This window comes from Ceratotherium simum, chromosome 35 (genome assembly GCF_057802395.1).
Source record: "Ceratotherium simum simum isolate JZ-2026a chromosome 35, ASM5780239v1, whole genome shotgun sequence".
Taxonomy (NCBI): domain Eukaryota; kingdom Metazoa; phylum Chordata; class Mammalia; order Perissodactyla; family Rhinocerotidae; genus Ceratotherium; species Ceratotherium simum.
In genome coordinates, this window is record NC_141934.1 from 21,483,462 (window position 1) to 21,502,878 (window position 19,417).

The 19,417-nt window shown below is 48.0% G+C and overlaps 1 protein-coding gene across 1 annotated transcript in view; it reads right to left on the reverse strand.

Moving 5' to 3' along the window:
* The window catches only part of RPH3A (rabphilin 3A), a 63,430-nt gene extending 44,414 nt beyond the window's left edge, over positions 1–19,016 (reverse strand). Inside the window, exons 1-2 of the mRNA XM_087423628.1 lie at positions 18,937–19,016; positions 5,276–5,422 (exon numbers count right to left, since the gene is read on the reverse strand). Of these exons, the coding sequence (XP_087279754.1) occupies positions 5,276–5,422; positions 18,937–19,007 (218 nt within the window). The 5' untranslated portion in view covers positions 19,008–19,016. The remainder of the gene's footprint in view (positions 1–5,275; positions 5,423–18,936) is intronic.
* Positions 19,017–19,417: the final 401 nt, after the last annotated feature.

Below are 19,417 nucleotides of genomic sequence, written 5' to 3' on the forward strand. Positions count from 1 at the left end.
CTGGTCAAACCATAGCAAAGCCTAACTAGATGTAGCAAGTTCCAAGCGTTATTACTCACCTCTCCCTCTGGCCACATTTTGGAAAAATTCTGTGCCAAAAATATAGGGGATGGTGGGACTGCGATGGGGAGGTGACAGGAACCCAACAGATTCTGTCAACCACAGGTCTCCCCGCGTCTCTCTGTCTTCCTCCTCTATCACAGCGTCTGGACACCAAGGTTAATGACAAATCCTAATTACTTTTTTGGGCCCATCTGTTTAGGGAAGTTGACCTCGAATGGAAGCCACCTGGCTGCCTGTCCCTTTGCAGGCAGGATACGTGAGTGAATGCCTCTGAGAGGCTCTGGACAGAAGGAAATATAACAAGGACGCAGAGGGACCCACCACTGGGGAAAAACAAAAACAAAACACGCGAACACAAATTTCCCCAGGCAGATGTTTAATTCCAGACTTAATATACTCTAAAAGTCCTGTGGACACCCCTTGGGTGTCCATCCAACTCACAGAGGCCCTTTGCACACTCAGGAGAAGCCATGTTTGTATAACCTGGCACCTCTGGCCACAGTTGATTGGATGAGGGGTGGGCACTCAGGCTGAGCTGAGCCAATCAGAGTTCCTTCCCTGGGAATTTGGAATTAGGACTACGAAGAGCCATAACAGCTGGGGAGGAGTAGAATGGGCATGTTTTCTAACATGTGGGATGAGAAGCAGATCTTTCATGAGGCCAGGCTGTGTTCCTGCCCTTGGATCCCTTGAGATATCTCTGAATCTTGATATGAAATTTTCCTTTTTGCATAATCTGGTAGAGTCTCCAAAGATGGTCACCGTTAATGCCTTCCTTCCCTGGACGCATAAGTCATTCTTCCCAGAAGGAGATGGGATCTATTTTCCCTCTCCAACAGAATGTGGTGGGGTGATGCCCTACCAGTTCCAGACTAGCTATTAAGAATCCTGGCAACCTCCATCTTTGCTCTCTTGAGATCCATGCCAAGTAAAGGAGCTCAGGCTAGACTACTGCATAAGGAAAGATCCTGTGGAGGGAGAGGACCACACAGAGAGCACTGAAGCACAGACTTGGGAGTGGAGGTTTCTTGGACCTTGCAGTCCAGCCCAGCCACCAGCCGAATGCAGCTGACTGAGCGACCCCAGCCCATGCCACACGGATCAGAAAACCCTGCCTGAATTCTCAACCCACAGAATCGTGAAAAATAATATACCGTTGTTGCTTTGAGTCACTGAGTCTGGGGTGGTTTGTTAGGCAGCAATAGATAACTGAAACAACCCAGCTGGAATTAATTTCCTTTCTTGCAAGCAAAGTGTCCTGACTAATATAGAAAGTCTGGAGCAGTGAGGGCATGCAAAATAAACTCTGAGATCCCTCCCGCTTAGCACTTGAACAAGGAAGGTGGGGGCAAAAGGAGGCTGTTTAATGAGTTTCCCTTCTGGCCACCATCTCTCCCCAGGGATCTGAAGAGAGCCGAGCTGGGTTGAGGGCTGAGTGGTGAGAGAGGGTTTAGACAAGCCCTTGGGCAGAAGCAGTGAGGCTCCAGGGGGAGAACCAGCTTTGGACCGCTGCAGGGCCTGGGGCTCCCTGGGGTGGCTAACTCTAGCAAAACTGCCCCAAAGAGGCAGTGCCCCCTGGGAGGCCTGAGGGTGATTCTCCCCTGGAACTCGCAGAGCCGCGGGAGCATGGAGACCAGTTATGGTAGCTCTGAAGGTACAAACAGGTTAATGAGATCCGGAAGAAATCACTGGGCCAGCACTGAGGGGGTTCCAGCTCCCAGATCCCCAAATATCCCCTCCAAACCTGAGCTTTTAAAATTTTCGTGTTCTGCAGAGTCTATGAATTTGAGGCCAAGACTTCAGGAAGACACCTAATAGTTAAGAGCAAAATTCTGCAAGTCAGCCAGACAGGTCACATCTTGACCCTATGTGACCTTGGGCAGGTGGCTTAACCTCTCTAAACCTCAGTTTCCTCACCAGCAAAATGGGGATGATAATGGCACCTACCTGATAAGATTGAGAGGAGCAGTTAATGAGTTAATCCATATGAAGCTTTAGGTTCAGAGCTTGGCACACAGCAGGTGCTCAATAAATGGTACCCACTATGATGATTAGTTATTATGTTTATTAACGATGATTTCACATCCCTCCCAGACGGCTTTCTCAGCTAATAGACAAGAAGCTTGAGCATCATAGAGCTTGTGTCTGAACCCAGAAGGGTTCCCAGACACATCCGCCACTTTCACAGCTAGAAGGAGCTCATTTGCTCTGAGAGGAGCAGCCAACAACATGGTACGGGGTCCTCCACCAGACACCCCCAAATACTGCAGAGTCTGAGCAGGAAGGATCCTGAGAATCAGACAGACCAGCCTCATTGGATGGGTGGGGAAACTGAGGCCCCGAAGGCCTCATATTCTGAGAGCCTCAGGTTCTGAAGTGGAGCCCCGATGGCGCCCGTTTTCAGCCTCACTCTATGTCTGATGTGTGGCTTTGCTTTCATCTGACTCCGCTCTGATCCCCTCCCAGGGAAGCATGGGTAGAACAGAATGAGGGCAGGTACGAGCTCATAGGACACAAATAGCGTTGGGTTTGCTTCTGGCGATGCTACCAGCAAGGGCTGGCTGCTGGAAGGTGCAGGAAAACAGCCACTGCCAGAATCCTCTGGGACCATCCTCCCTGCTCTGGCAGAAAGCACACCATCTCAGCAAAGGGACACTGTGTCACCAAGGGCTTGGCCCCAGCTTCCTCGGAAGCCTCTCAAATCTCCTGCAGGGGAAGCCAGGGGCTGCCAGAATTCCAGGGCTTGCCAAACAGGAGTCTCAGGGCATAACTTTAGAACGCAGGCCTTGGCCAGTGTCAAAACCTGAGCTTCCCCAGCAAATGTATTGTTAAATGATGGCCACCATTGAGCATGTGCTCTGTGCCAGGCGCCACGGTAATCCTTTGCATGCTAATTAAACACTCACTGAGAAGTACGTGCTAATGTTATCCCCATTTTGCAGATGAGGAAACTGAGGCACAGAGAGGTAAAGTTGCTTACCTAAGGTCACACAGGGAGTAAGGGGCAGAGCTGGAATTTGAACCCAGGTCTCTCTGACTCTGGGGCCTCAGGGATTAGTTACCAGCTATTCCACCATGTCACTGGGTTAGTCGAGGCAATGTGGTAAGACATAGAGGACAAGGCAGGGAACCCAGCTAGAATGTTCTAGAATGTTCAAGCTTGTATCTGCTCAGTCCACAAAGATCCCCTTAACTTTGCCCCCAGAGGCAGCCCAGTGGCCATGTTTGTACAACATGGTTGGCACCCCTGGGCACAGCTGATTGCACAAGGGATAGCGCCTGACATAACCCAGCCAATCAGAGTGCCCTCCCTGAGAACTTGGACCCTGGACTACAAGATTCTAAACTCTCCAGGCTCTTGGCCACAGGAGATGTAGAAAGAAATTGGGAGGTAGCATCCTCTGCCTCCCAGTGGCGAGGTGAACAAAACAGGCAAAACCCTCTATGCTCAGGAATCTTATCATCTAACAGGGAGAGAGACACAACAGTCAAACTAAATGTGTCAAATACAAAAGATGTTAGCTGGTGTAAGTGCTACGCAGGAAAAAGGAGGAGAGAAATTCTTGCTTCCAAGTGTTTACCCTTGACATCCATGTCCCTCCTTTCCGAGGGGCTGAGCCCCATTGTTGGGTGAAGTGGACACACACTCACACACAGACACACACACACACACGTGTGCACGGTCCAAGAGCTCCAGCCTGGACAACTCCCCACTCCTGGTAGATCTTTCCAAAAGCAAGATAACAACTGAACCCTATAAGCAGGCCCCTCGAGACCCACCCCTTCAGCAAGCTTCCAAAGAAGCTGACAGCGAGTGGAGCACGAAGGTGACACAGGCTGTGGCGGGCATTTGTCAATTGTCAACAGCACCTCAGATCTCCCCAGCCCGCCCTGAGTAAAATGATCTGCAGAGGCTCAAACCAAAGGCCCCCACTTCCTGCATGTTCATAACATCGTTTTCCATCCAAGAACCTCGTTAACCCCGAGCTGAGTGTGTGGGCGGGAGATAACCGGGCACCTCTGGGCCTAAATCAGTTGTAAGCAGTTGGCAAAGGCTGTCCCTGGCAGAGGGGCCTGGGGAGGGGGCTGGGGAGGAGGAGGCACCCCAGCACCCCCTCCCATTTCCTATTTGAGATCCCAGTCTTGGGGGGCCACTCTGGGGGCCTGGCATCCTTGAAGCCAAAGTTTCCACCCATGCCAGGAGCCCCCCCTACACACACGCTCCCTCTCCTCTCTTCTCCTCTCCTCTCCTCCCCTCTCGCCTCCCCTCTCTGAGGATCAGCCACATCCCCCACTCCTCTCGTCTCAAGCCCACCCACATACCGCCCCCTCTCTCTCTAGCACTGTCTTTGCTCAGGTTTTGTCACTCTCTGACACACGGGTCACACATCCTCCTTACATCCCTTGCTTCTCTCCTATACACATTTTTTAAATCTCTGCCCTCTGAGCCCCACTTTTTTGCTCCTTCTTACCATTTATGACACACAAAGTATGACCAGGGCCTGGACCAGGAACTGTCCATGCGTCATTCCACTTACTGCTTGCCACACTCCTGTGGGATAATTACTGTTATTCCCCCTACTCTACTCGTGAGCAAACGAGGCTCAGAGAGGTGCAGCGGCATGCCCAGGATCCACAGTGGGCAAGCGGGGAGCTGGACGGAACCCGGGGTCTTCGAGTCCAGACCCACCGGGTTAACCTCTACTGCCTCAGTCTCACGCTGGCTCCCCTTTCGGGATCGACTTCTCCAATCCTCTTACATAATTCATTTCAAATGGGCTAGTTTGCGTACTGCCCTTAGACACGTACCCTCTCTCCTCCTCACCTCTCCTTCAGCCGTACGTTCTGGCATCTGCACGGCCAACGTCTCTAGAGCATATTTCTACGCAGCTGAAATTGGCGAAGACACCCTGCGCTCACACACAGGCACCCAGCCTCAGCGACGCTCTCCCATCTCGCCATCAGAGGATCCCGCTTCCCCAAGCCAACAAGTCCCCTCCCCAGCACGCTGGCCCCCTCTCTCCTCTGTTCTCTTGTCTCCCCTTCCAGCTCTCCCACCTCATGCCTGGTGGGTGGCCTGGCGTGTCGCAGACGACAAACGCCAAAGGCAGCCCTGCCCCACCCAGCATACCCGCTGAGCATCACAGCCTCCCGGCCTCCCGGCCTCCTGCCTTGGTAGCTCTCGGAATGGACGGGAAGGGTCAGGCCTCACCCGATTCGTTCCTGCTCCAGCTCTTCCATCTTCTCCGCGCGAGCAATCACCCTGTTGATGATTTCCTTCTCCTCATCCGTCAGCTCTTCCTGCTTCCGCTGTCTGTCGGGCTGACCACTGGGGCGGCCGGACCAGCCTGCCTGGAGCCTGAAAGGTAGTGTGGGAAAAGGCGTGAGGCTGGAGGGAAACCCAGAAGGCGGGATAGAGTAGTGGTTAGGCTGTGGCCCCTGGAGTCTGGTCAGTCAGTTCAAATCCCTGCTGGGAGACTCTGCGCAAAAGAGTCATGTCTCCCGGAGTCTCAGTTTGCTCATCTGTACAATGGGACACATGTCCCTCCCTCACAGGGTTCTGACGAGTTTCTGTTCACTAAGGGCTTAGCACATGGTAGACGCTCCGTAAGCGGCATTTGCAGGCAGCTCATGGAAACCTGGAGGGCAGCGCTGTTCTCAGGAAAAGAATCCAGGACAGCAGACTCCATAGCTGGAGTGGAAACAATTCCGGGAGGGCGGTCTGAAGCCCTGGGTCCAGGTTGACCCCAGCCCCTGCCTGGCACAGATGTTTTGTTTGGGCCAAAGATTTTTTTTTTTAAATAAATTTAAACTAGTTGCCAACTAGCTTTATAAACATCACTTGATTTCACACAAACAGCCAGATCACCAGCCTCAAAAGCTCCCGTAGCATTTTGAGTTCCACCCGGTGCTCTTCCCGGCTTTTCTTTTCTTTTTTTTTTTTACAGCAAACACTGACATAGCACCCACTGGGTGCCCATGTTACCTCATTTGATCCTCACAACGTCCCTATTGCATGCCTGTGTTACTGCATTTAGTCCTCATGTCATCCCTACTGTGTGCCCACATTACCTCATTACTCCTCATGTCATCCCTACTGTGTGCCCACATTACCTCATTACTCCTCACGTCATCCCTACTGTGTGCCCACATTATCTCATTATTCCTCACGTCATCCCTACTGTGTGCCCACATTACCACATTACTCCTCACAAAATCCCTACTGTGTGCCCACATTACCTCATTATTCCTCACATCATCCTTACTGTGTGCCCGCATTACCCTATTATTCCTCACATCATCCCTACTGTATGTCCAACTTATTTCATTTAATCCTCATAACATCCCTACAAGGCAGGATTGTTGTTGCTATTTACTGGTGAGGAGACTCAGATGTGGAGAAATTAGACCACTTGCCCAAGGTCACCTGGTTGGGAAGTGGCAGAAGCGGGATTCAGCCCCGGGTGGCCTGCACACTTAACCTCCACGGTAGCAGGGAATTGAACACCTGCCCACAGAGCCCTGGTGACGGTGCAGAGGACCAGAGGCTGCTGGGTGGAGAGCTAATGCTGTGGTCTACGGAAAATTACTATCTTCTCCACTAATGACCTGGTCCACGCCCCAGGGCACTGAGGCACGTCACCCGAGTGGAACGCAGGGTTAAACACCACCAGGAATTCTTGCCCCTATTAGGGAAAAAATCAGTAGCCGTGAGTCTTCAGGAGCCAGCACCCCGTCAGCTGCCAGCCTATGTTACTTCCACTGCTCTAGTCACGTCAGCAAGCACAAAATTGCCTTCTGACGCTCAAAGTTGGAAATCAAAAGCCCCATCTTCCTCCCTCCCCTCCTCCCCACCATCCTCCCACCTCAGCTGGTTTGTTCTGCAGAGCAGAGAAGGAAGACTGCAAAAGCAAAAGGAAGCAGAAGTCTTGGGACAAGTCTCGCTGTGAGAAAGGGAAGGAGGGCGTGGCCTGGGGGAATTCTGGTGGGAACACACCTTGCCTTGGAGCCCAGGGGACTCGGGATGAACAGGTGCCAAACACGCTCAACCGCCCGGCTCAAAACCCTCCAATAGCTTCTCACTGGCTTAGAATAAAGCCCAGAACTACAGAGAGTGGTGGCTGCACAACATTGTGAATATGCTAAATGCCACTGAATTGCACACTTTAAAATGGTTAATTTATATTATGTGAATTTGACTTTAATAAAAATAAAACCTAGTCTTCTCCCCCATCTGCAAAGTCCTACCTGATCTGACCTTAACTTGCCTCTCTGTCCTCATCGCCTCCTCTCCCTTCACTACAGTCCAGCCACATTGGCCTCCCTGCTCGATCTTGAACACCTAAACCTTGTTTTTGCCTCAGGGCCTTTGCACTTGCTGTCCCCCCTTCCAGGAACACTTATCTCCCCAGATCCCCACCATGGCTGGCTCCTTCTCATCATTCAGGTCTCGGCTCAAATGTCAGCTCCTCAGAGGGGCCGTGTCTGATCTCCCGTTGCCCAGGTTCACTTTATTCATTGCCCCCATCACTAATTGAAATTATCTTTTTACAATTTTTGTTGTTTACCTGTTTATTGCCTCTCTTCCCCACCAGAATGTAGGTTCCAGGAGGGCAGGGTCCCTGTCTGGGTCAGGGTCACTGTTATGTCAATAGCATTTAGAATAGTGTCTGAGACGAAGCACTTAAAGAGTTTTTGAATAAGACATGGTCCCTTGTGGCCAAAAGGGATGTTAAATGTCTAATTCTAAGTGTGACCCATGGGGAGACGAAAGCAATGGCAGTTACTTAGTCTAGGGGACCAAGGAGAGCTCTCTGAGGAAGTGACATCTACTCTGAGCCCCCGCACAGGACTTATTGTGACGCTGGCAAAGCTTAAATTGGGACCCTTTGTTGGCGTGGGCACCTTCCAAGACCCTGGGAAGGGCCCTAGTAATGGTCATGTGATCTGAAAAATTTGCAAAAGCAAGATGTTTTGTCTGCTTTATCTTGAAGAAGGCCCCTTAAATAATAGAAGCTTCAGGCCCCACAGAGTTATGGCTGCTCCTGCTGAGGCCTTGAAGACAAGCTGGAGATGGTGAGGGAAAGCAGAGGAAGAGATTGGACCCGGCAGAGGGAATGGGCTTTGCAAAGGCCTGGACTGAGAGAGTGGGCAGCGTGTCTGGGGAGGCTCAGGAAGATCAACGGGGTAGCCAGCCTACAAGACAGTCCGCAAGGACCCCTGCCCCCAGTAGTCACACCGCCCCCCCATGTGGTCCCCTCCCACACTGAACCCCTGCTGGTCCTGTGTGACAACTAAGTACAGTGGGAGTGGCAGTGTGTGACTTCCAAGGCGAGGTCATAAAGGACACTGCAGCTTCCGCCTTGGTGTCTTGGGTCACACGCTCTAGGGGAAGCCGGCTGCCATGTCGTGAGGATGCTCAAACATCTCTGTGGAGAGGCTGTGTGGAGAGGAACTGAGGCCCCCAGCCAACAGCCGGCACCCCAGGATCCAGGTGTGTGAGTGGATCCTCTAGCCCCGTCAACCCCACGATGACCGCAGCCCCAGCTGACATAAGACACAACCGCCTGAGTCACCCGAGCCAGAACTACCAGCCAGGCCACTCTCAAACTCCTGCTCACAGAAACTGAGATGCGATAGATGGTTTCTGTCATTTTAAGCTGCTAAGTTTGAGGTATTTGTTCTGCAGCATAGATAACTGGAAAAACCAGCCCAGCTGGAGGATAGACATGGCGGGGCATAGAGCCCCATCTATAGTGTCTGTATTCATTTTCTATTACTGCATAACAAATTAATACAAATGTAGGGGCTTAAAACAACGCACATTTATCATCTCATAGTTTCCGCATCAGGAGTCCAGGCCCAGCTTAGCTCAGCGTATCACAAGACTGCAATCAGCTGCGGGCTGGGCTGCATTCTCATCTGCGGGCTTGACGGGAGAAGAATCAGCGTCCAGGCAAATCTGGGTTGTTGGTAGAATTCATTTCCTTCCAGTGGTTGTGACTGAGGGCCCAGCTTTTTGTTAGTTGTTAGCAAGAGGCCACCCCAGGTCCTGGAGGCAGCCTGCAACTCCTAACCAAGTGGACTTCAACTTCATCCTGTGGGCCGCTTCCTTCTTCAAGCCTGCAAGGTGAATCTCTAGCTCCTGTTGACTGAGACAGAGTCCTATATAACCTAATGTGATCCTGAGGGTGACAGCCCATCCTCTGCCATATTCTATAGGTTAGAAACATGTTCCAGGTCCTGCTTACACTCGAGGAGAGGGGATTACACAAAGGCATGAACCCCAGCAGGTGGGGACCACTGGGAATCATCCTAAAGTCTGTCTGCCACAGCCTCCCTAGCACAGTCCTTCCAGCCTTGCTTGGATTCTCCCCATGATGGAGACCTCACTCTCTCATAAGGAGTCTGTTGGAAAGATCTTCTTTACAGTGTGCTAATATCCCCCAGCCTGATGTTTCTTCCCATTATTTGTTTTTTTCGTGAGGAAGATCAGCCCTGAGCTAACATCCATGCCAATCCTCCTCTTTTTGCTGAGGAAGACTGGCCCTGAGCTAACATCCTGCCCATCTTCCTCCACTTTATGTGGGACGTGGTCTCAGCATGGCCGGAGAAGCAGTGCATCGGTGTGCGCCCGGGATCTGAACCTGGGCCGCCAGCAGCGGAGCGCGTGCACTTAACCGCTACGCCATGGGGCCGGCCCCTCTTCCCATTATTTTTAAAGGATACATTGGACTCCTGCATAATGAAGACCACCCATCCTTCCCAAAGGGCCTCAGTCATAAGCTAATCCAGCCCCCTCCCCTGGTCCCTCTGGTTTCCGTGGAAATGGATGTCTCAACTGCCCCTATTCTTCCTTCCTTTGTTCCTACTGCTCTTCCTTCATTCTCTTCTGACCCCCTCCATTCATTTTCCGCCTTTACGAAGCAACTCAGTGACGAAAGCAGAGCACAGATGAGACACTGGCCTCATACCCCGTGGAGACCCCTCCCAGGGCACGTTCCTGCAGCTCACAGTCTGGTCACGGTCAGCAATGGGCCAGACCTGAAGCCAGCGCCTCTCACCCCACCACACAACTCGTTGGGGTCAGTGTGCGCAGGAAACAGGTGCTGTTGGACACGCATGGCTCCAAAACCATAAGCAGGGATGGGGGTTCCCAAGAGGCCCCGCCTAGGATAATTGCCTCCATCTGCAGACGAGCAGAAGGCCTGCTGGAGGCTGCCGGCATCTCTCCAAACCCTTCCCCCATCCTCTGCTCCAAAACACGCAGTTGACAAACAGCTCATCCAGTGTTTGAAAATGTCGCCGATTGGTCTCAGTGGGGACCCACAAGCCTCCTGTGGATTTTCATGTTTTAATTTCAAAAGCAAACAGAGGGAAACAGGATGTCTTTTCAAACCAAAGGCTTTGTTCTCAAGGGAGACAATGGGCCTTTCTGGGCCTTCCCTGGGCTGAGGAGCACTGTGAGCATGGGGGCCTTGAGAATGCTCCTCTAACAGGATGGTGGCTTCTCTGCCAAAGGCCTCTGGGCATAGGATTCCAGCTCCGCCTCCTTAAGACCAGAATCAAGTGGTGGGATCTTGTCAAAGACCAAAGCTGGAGACCAAAGTATCGCTTTGTTGGACAAGTTACTCAGAGCATTGTGTCCAATCCAGAAAATACCCAGAGGGCCAACTGTGCACCAACTTGACCTGGCGGAGCTCAAGATTGGAGTCCCGGATCCGCCGCTTACTAGCAGTGTATACTGGGGCTCTGCACCACTCTGAACGTCAGTTTCCTGATGTTAATCATCTGGAATGATTTCATGTCTGTTTTCTGCTGGGACCCTCAGAGGCTACTCCTGACCCTCAGAGGCTGCATGAAGAGAGAGCCCTGGCTTACTGGCTGAGACAGGTCAGGGCAAAGAGGGCTGGCCTGTCTCCACTCTTACTCACATGCTTAGGACAATGCCTCCTGGAGAAACCTGCCTTCTATTCCCCAAAACTGTTTCAAACTGCTCTGCAGTTCCCTGGAGGGATCTCAAAGGGCTGCAGGGGAGTGAGGCATAGAGGGACAGAGCAGGCAGGGAACCCTCCATTCTCACTTCAGCCAGTTGGCAATGCTGGGTTCCCAACACTAGCAAAGCAAAGATACCAGTAAAGAAAATAAGGAGAAAAAAATTTAAATGATTTAATAGTTGATATTTAATAAAAGCATGAAATATGGTTTATTGCATTGATGACCTCAATACTTCACCCTTCTAAGTATCCAAGTGCTTTGCCAAGTGAATTTGAAATTGCTCTCACCAAAGAATCGGAGTCTATTTCCCTACCCCTTGAATCCTTCCTGGACTTACGACATGCTTTGGTCAATAAAATGCAGGAGAGTGGTGTTGTGCCAGTCCCCAGGCTAAGCCTGCACAGGCCTGTGTGTCTCTGCTTCCTCTGTGAGACCTCTGCTATCACCATGACAACAAGCCCAGGACAGCACAGTGGAGGATGAGAGACATGTGGAGCAGAGCCGAGTCATTCTAGCGACAGCCATCCTAGATCAGCCAACTCTTTGATGCAGGAGCGAGCCCAGCCAAGATCAGCAGAGCCACCAGCTAAGCCCAGATCCCTGAGAATAAATAATTGTTCTATGCCATTGAGCTTTAAGATGGTTTGTTACACACCAAAAGCTAACTGATACAGTATCCACGATGGCAACAATAACAAAAAAATGTGAAGATTGTTAGAATCCCTACATTTATTTTACAGTTTGGTTTTATTTTAAATTACAGTTGCATAAAGTTTACCATGATTTATTTAATGTTTTCAACCACGAAAGGCCTTTATCCAGCTCCACTCTTATCTGTCTTATATATTCAGCTTCTGAATAAAATAAAACTCTTCTGAAAAAGAGTTTTGCTGCTAACAAAAAGCCTCAAGATCATTGCAGTTGACCTGCTCATTTTCCAGATGACTGACACTCAGAAGAGGGAAGGGAATTGCAGAGAAATATGTGGGAGGGAGTATGGTCAGAGGCTGGAGAAACCAGCATTCTAGACATGCTTCATCCACCACCTGAATGTACCTGCTTAGGTCATCTAGAGAGGGTCAGAAGGAATGCATCCACCAAAACCAGCACTGGTGGCCTCTCATACAAAAGGAAATGAGTCCTGACGCCAGGTGGAAGCCCCTCACTGATGTTTCTCCCTAAAATACTGCAAAGGCAGACTCCCACCAACTTTTGGCCTCCCACCTTGGTTCTACGCTTCATGCTCACAATAGTCACATAATAAATACCCACCAGATGTGTCTATTAATAAATGATAACTCCCAAAAGGAGTGGGATGATGGAAGTGCTGTTGGGGCACAAAGGCTCTGAAGCATTAAACAGTGGTGGTGTGCAGAAAATTAATCCTTTCTCTGCCCTTTCTTCTTCTTATCCCCCCCCCTTCCCCCAGGACGCCGACACGGGCAGGTGTCAGCAGGAAGTCTCTTTACAGCTCAGTGAATGAGATTTTAATGAATCCTGAAGGAAAGGATGGGGAAGGAGGGGCAGCCACACCACAGAATGCTTTACACACACCCTGCTGGTACTGAGGCCCTTTTGGATGAAATATACCCCTCCCAGACTAAAGGGGGCACAGAAAGGATGCCGTGGCTCCCCCACCCCCTTCAGAATGCCAAGGGAATCTCGGGCTTCTGCTAATATTCTAAGCCAGACTGAGGTCCAGTCAGTTCTCCTAAAACTCCATGCTCTCTGTCATATTTGGACTTTGCACATGCTGTTCCTCTACCTGGAACTCCTCTGTCTTGTCTCCATCTTGCTCCTCATTCACCTGGTCTCAGCTTACACATCACTTCTTCCTGGAAGCTCTCCCATCATGACCCCCACGTCTGGGCTAGGTGCCTGTCCTCGTGCTCTCACAGCCCACTGTGATTCTGCTAGTATAGCTCCTTGCACACTGGAGTGTATTTGCTAGGGACTGGCTCTTTATTTGTTTGTAGACCCCACTGGGCACACAGTCATACTTTGGCTGTCTCTGTATCCCTGGTGCCTAGCACACTGCTTGACACGTAGTAGGAACTTGGTGAGTATTTGTTACTGAAGGGAGGAAGAGAGAAAGGGAGGAGGAGGAGAGGAAGGGGATGAGGGAGGGAGGGAAGGAGGATGAACCTACACTCTACCTTTCAACTTTCAGCATTCAGGAAGCCTCCAAGGGGCTCTACTTCGGCAGCCTGGGTTTGGTTCCCAGGCGCAGAACCACACCACTCATCTGTCAGTAGCCATGCTGTGGTGGCGTCTCACATAGAAGAACTAGAAGGACCTACAACTAGAATATACAACTATGTACTGGGGCTTTGGGGAGAGAAAAAAAAAGAAAGGAAACCTTTAGAGGATTCTGGGCCTGATGGTGTGGTCATTTGGGTCCAAAAAAGCTGAATAAATTATGCAAGTGCTATCTATATATATACACACACACTATATATATACATATATATTTTCATACACAATGTGTGTAAATACATACACAATGTATATATACAAGGTATATATATATATATAATGTATGTATACAATGTATTTATATAATGTATGTATACAATGTATTTATATAATGTATACACACAATGTATATATATACACACAAGGGTAAGGCAAGGTTGTGATTCACACCTTCCCCTGGCTTTGCTTGGTGCCTCACAGTTGACAAAGGTTTCCTGTGCATTTCATTTGATGCTACCACCACCTGCTGAGGGAGGAAGGGCAGAGTTATCATACCCATTTCACAAAGGAGATAGCCAGAGCTCAAGGAGGTGAATGGCAGTGCCCAAGGCCACACTGACATTGAGCATCAGAGCAGGACTCAGACCCGGGTCTTCAGACGCCAGACCCAGCGCTCTGCTTGTGCTCGTGATAACTTTCCCATCACGGGGAGGGTAAAAATGACTTTCCATAGTTTCTGAACGTGCACACACAGCCCTGCTTTCCAGCCTGATTGTTCATTTATTGGACTCAGCATCCAATCTGTCATGCATATTTAGGAAATGAATCCAATTTAAAACACAAAAGTTGTGAGCAGAGATGGGACCTCTGAGTCAAAGGCAGTTCCCTGGGAAATCAGGCTGACTTCCCGCGAGGTGACAGAGACCATATGTATAGCACATCACTTCCCGATAGCTCTGTTCTGTTCATCATAATCTTCTTTTTTTTTTTTTTTTGTGAGGAGGACTAGCCCTGAGCTAACATCTGATGCCAATCTTCTCCTTTTTTCTTGAAGAAGACTGGCCCTGGGCTAACATCCGTGCCCATCTTCCTCCACTTTATATGGGACGCCGCCACGGCATGGCTTAACAAGCAGGGCATGGGTGCGCGCCCGGGATCCGAACCTGCGAACCCCGGGCCACCGCAGCGGAGTGCGTGCACTTAACTGCTTGCACCATCAGGCCGGCCCCATCATGATCTTCTATTAATGATAGCAGTTATCTGAGTTAACATTTTCTTCATCTAAGAACAGTGTTCCCACGCAAAATGCTGCAGAAACAGGCACAGAAAGTGGTCAATAAACTTGCTGAAAACCACAAATTACTAACAAGAATTAAACTGAGGGCTCTCCTAAGGAACACTTTCCATCCTTTTATCAAGATACCTTTCTGAAATTTCATAATCTTTTTCTCAAAAGGGGTGTGTTTTTTTTTAATAACTTGGATTTTATTTTTGGATGTAAAATTTGCTAGTTCCTTTTTAAACCATCTCTCTTTAGGAGCAAGCCACTTTGATCAGAAAAGAGATAAAATTCAGTTTGTAGAAAAATAAAAGCATCATAAAATACTCACTGTTCTTTATCACTGAAGGAAGGCAAAGAAAGGAGAGAAATAAAAAATGAATAAAGTTGAGAAAGAAATCTCGTTAACTATACCAATACTTCTGGATGCAAAAACCACATGGTTTAAACTATGATGACCTACTTCCATTATTTTTCTGTCATTATCTTATGTCAGCACATCTAAAACAAGGCTGCTACAATGTAGAGTTGTAAAATCACAGCTTTGATTAAAATGACCAATCAGTTCAGTTTATTAATTAATCGAGCTGATCATTTATGTATTTGAATAACGGGTTTGGGGCACTAAAGAGAAATCACTTATTGGTAACATGGCCAATGTCATTCTTGGTTTCTGTTGTTTCACACAATGAGGGACAAGAAGCACTTTGAGGAGGGCAGTGAGCCCTGAGCAGTAACTGGATCATCCAAAAGTAGAACCCGCAGTGCCCTAGTTTGAGGAAGCAAGTTCTTCCATTCTAGAAAGGAGACTAGCATCTCCAATTACTGGGTGTGCAACCACAGGCGGTCATGTCCTCTCTTTGTGCCTCAGTTTCCACTCTCTGGCTTGCAGACTCGAAAGCTGTAAAGAAGTATCAACTTCCCAGCATTTCTCCCCACGTATTTCCAACATAAAGAGCTGAACCACTGCCCTACTCACGCAAGAAGCATGGACATAGTCAATTCTTTCAAACACAATCGCAATTGTGTTTCAAACATCATGATTGGATTCAAGGAGGCTGGGAGAGGAAGGCATCTGAAAATCACAAGAGCAGTAAGTGTGTCTGGCTAGCCAGTAGTTAATTAAGACTAGATTTCTTAATTTACTGGAGAAAGACATTAGAAGCATCTGCATTAGCACATCACCCCTGCAGCAGGCTAGATAGCGTGTGTGATGACTATAATTCACCCATTAGCATTTATTGGAAAATAATTTTAATATCTGAAGAAAATGCAGTAGCAATCAACCCAGTCAGACGCGTCCAGAATGCCAAGATGTTTCACGGGAGCCCAGGAGCACTGTAATGAAACCGCATCCACACTGTCTGAATAATTCTAATTTAATTGTAAGGCAAATTGTTTGGCTTCATATTGACTAAAGTAAACTCTGATGGATGGGATTTTAATTAACTGACATTTCTTAAATCAAATAAATATTTTACCCTATACATCCTTCAGGCAGCTGTTTATCTTACAAAGACACACTTTTTGGCTGATAGAATATTCTCTGCAAAAGAAGTTTGGCTCCAAGAGGACATCAAGGAAGGGGCTTGGGAAACTTGGAGTTTCCTTTTGAAAAGGAAACCAACCGAGTTCAGTAGTGTCTTCAAAACTGTTGAATTCATAGAACTGGAGCAGGTTTTAGGTCGAAGTAGTAAACAGCAGTAGCTTTGGCTTCAGAGAATATGGGCAGAGTAAATATTCAGAAAGATCCCTCACCAGTATATAATTAGCTCCTTGATAAATCAGAGCAAATATTTTTTACTGCAGTTTTGGGATTTCTAGAAAGTAAGGGAATTCTCCAACACCCATTTCAAAACAAGCAAAATAGACTTCATCAAAATTAAAAACTGTTCCTCTTCAAAAGACTCTGTTATGAAAAAGAAAAGCAAGTCATAGACTGAGAGAAAATATTTGCAAAATGTATATCCAACAAAGGACTTTTACCTATAACATAAGAAAAAAACTTGTAAAAATTAATAACAAAAAGATAAATGACCTGATTTAAAAATGGGCAAAAGGTTTGAACAGACACTTAAACAAAGAGGTTGTATGAAGGGCAAAATTACATAAGAAGACAGTCAACATCATTAGTCACTAGGGAAATGCAAATTAAAACCACAAAAAAGACCCTCTGTGCAAGCACTAGACTAGTTAAAATCGAAAAGACTGATCATACAAAGTGCTATGATGGGGTAGAGAAGCTGGAACTCTCATACACTTCTGGTGGAAATTTAAAATGGTACAACCAATTTGGAAAACAGTTTGGCAGTTTCTTAAAAAGTTAAACATACACCTACATGTGACCGGGACATTCTACTCCTAGATATTTACCAAAGAGAAATTAAAGCGTATGTCTATACAAAATTTTCTTTGTACTCACTGAAAACTGTAAACAACCCAAACGTCCATCAGTAGATGAATGGATAAACAAATTGTGGTCTATCCACACAATAAAACAGGATTTAGTAATGAAAAGGAAGAAACTGTGGATACGCAAAACAATATGGATGGATCGTGAAATAATTACGCTGAGTGAAAAAAGAGAGACATCTTCCCCCAAAAAAGAGTACACATTGTATGATTCCATTTATATAAAATTCTAGAAAATGCAAACTAATTTATAGTTACAGAAAGAAAGTTAGTGATTACCTGGGGATAAGGGGACAGAGCGAGGAGAAAGGGCCGCAAGGAAGCTTTTGGGTGAACGAATTTATTCACGATCTTGATTGCGATAGTTGCATGAGTATATACATAAGTTTTAAAATTAACCAAATTGTACTTGAAATGTGTACTTTTGAAGGTACATTAATTATACCTTTATAAGGCACTTTTTTAAAGAAAGAAAAAGAAAACCCAGCAAACTGAATCCAGAACAGGGAGCTGTGAGCCGTAAGCCAATACAAATACCAGCACCGTGTCCCAGCATCTGACCCTGAGCTCCTCACCAGGCGAGGAAGCTGAGTCTGAGACCCCCTCCTGGAGCCAGGACCCTCCAAGAGAGCTAAAGTCCTCCTGGGTGAGCAGTGCACCTGGCAGAACCAAATGCAAATCTCTCTGAAGAAAAATATCCCCAACGTAGATCCCCAGGATTCTCAGATTGAGCTCCCAATAAAAAATTACCAAGCATTCAAAGAAACAAGTCACTATGAGTGAAAATCTGCAGGAACGATTAACAACAGACTTAGACTGTCGCGGACTTCAGGCAGTGGTGTCCTGGTAAATGTTTAACAGTTGAATCTCCGGGGAAAAGCCCGGCTGTGGCTGATTTTGAATATCAACATGATGTCACTGAATGCAGAACTGGGAAGAAATATGCAGTATCGTGCCATTATATAGTATTTCACCCTATAGGTATAATAGAAATACTTAACAGAGAGAATAACAAAATGTAGTAAAATAAGTAAGAAGTGATTAATTTTGAGTATTTAGATCTTTTATGTTTAACAGAATATAATTGTAAAATTATATACCATTTTTTTTTTTTTGCTGAGGAAGATTGGCCCCGAGCTAACATCTGTTGCCCATCTTCCTCTTTTTTTTTCTTGAGGAAGATTAGCCCTGAGCTAACATCTGTGGCAATCTTCCTCTATTTTGTATGTGGGTTGCCACCACAGCATGGCTCACAAGGGGTATAGGTCCGTGCCCAGGATCTGAATCTGTGAACCTCAGGCCACCAAAGCGGAATGTGCCAAACTTAACCACTATGCCACTGGGCCGGCCCCCAAAATTACTTTTTATTAAAGGCTATGGTTAACAACTGGCTTGCAAAATTCTTGAAAATTTGACATCAGCGCTCCTGAGCCACTGTGGTACAGATCCAGCACACCACTGATTCAAGTACAGTAATTTCTGGATACAGAATGTGAAGTTATTTTTATGTGAAATTTCCCATTGTTCAAATGATCAGGCCAAACATATAAAACACACTTCTGTGAGTCAGAGTCAGCTGGCAGCCAGTTTGCAACCTCTGATCTAGTCCAGCTTCCTTATTTGCTTGATGAGGGAACTGAGGCCCAGAGAGGGGAAGAGATTCGCCTGTGATCACACAGTAAATTAGCTCAGCTCTAGAACCAGAACTGAGTCTAACCACCAGGTCAGCTCACTTCCCATTCCACCAGGCCGCCTCTAATTTGGGGCACGGAGCTGGGACATTGGTCTTGTTATTCCAACCCCGCAAAGCAGTAAAGATCAATGGAGAGGTTTCCAAGACAAAATTCCCACCAGATTCCTTCCCCACCCCCCCCCCAGGGAAGGAAATTCTACATCTCTCCTTGCTATTCCTTTTCTCCTTCAAGTGGAGAACTGTCAGGACCTCACTTATCCCAAACAAGCCATCCCAGGAAGACGCAGTGACTTACTCTGATTGAAGGGGTCGGTCACCGGGACACATCCAACGGCTCGAGCTGCTGCTGAACACGGTGTCAGTCATGGCAGAAGTCCAGCGCTCCTGGAAAACAACCCAGGGAGGACATTACCCAGGCATTCAGCCACTCGGTATTTCTCAAGTCCCTCTCTCTGCCAAGCGCTCCAGGGATCCAGAGAAGAAAGAGAACTTCACCCAGCCTCTCCACCTTCCAGATGGGGAACCTCAGGCCGAGAGGGCAAGTTCCACTGGTAGTCACAGCTCTCTAGCGGCAGAAAAGGATCAGAGGAGACGGCTCCCTCCCTTACCCACAGCCTTGTGTTCTGGAAAGCTGAATAGCTGAGAGGTTGGGAGGTGAACAGGGAGATAACTCTCTTTCCAATCCTGCAGGCTTTGGACTTATTAAATCTTTGGATGGGCGAAGCCGGAGGTGGGCTGATGATTGGACATGTGGGAGAGAAGCCCCTTACAGAAAA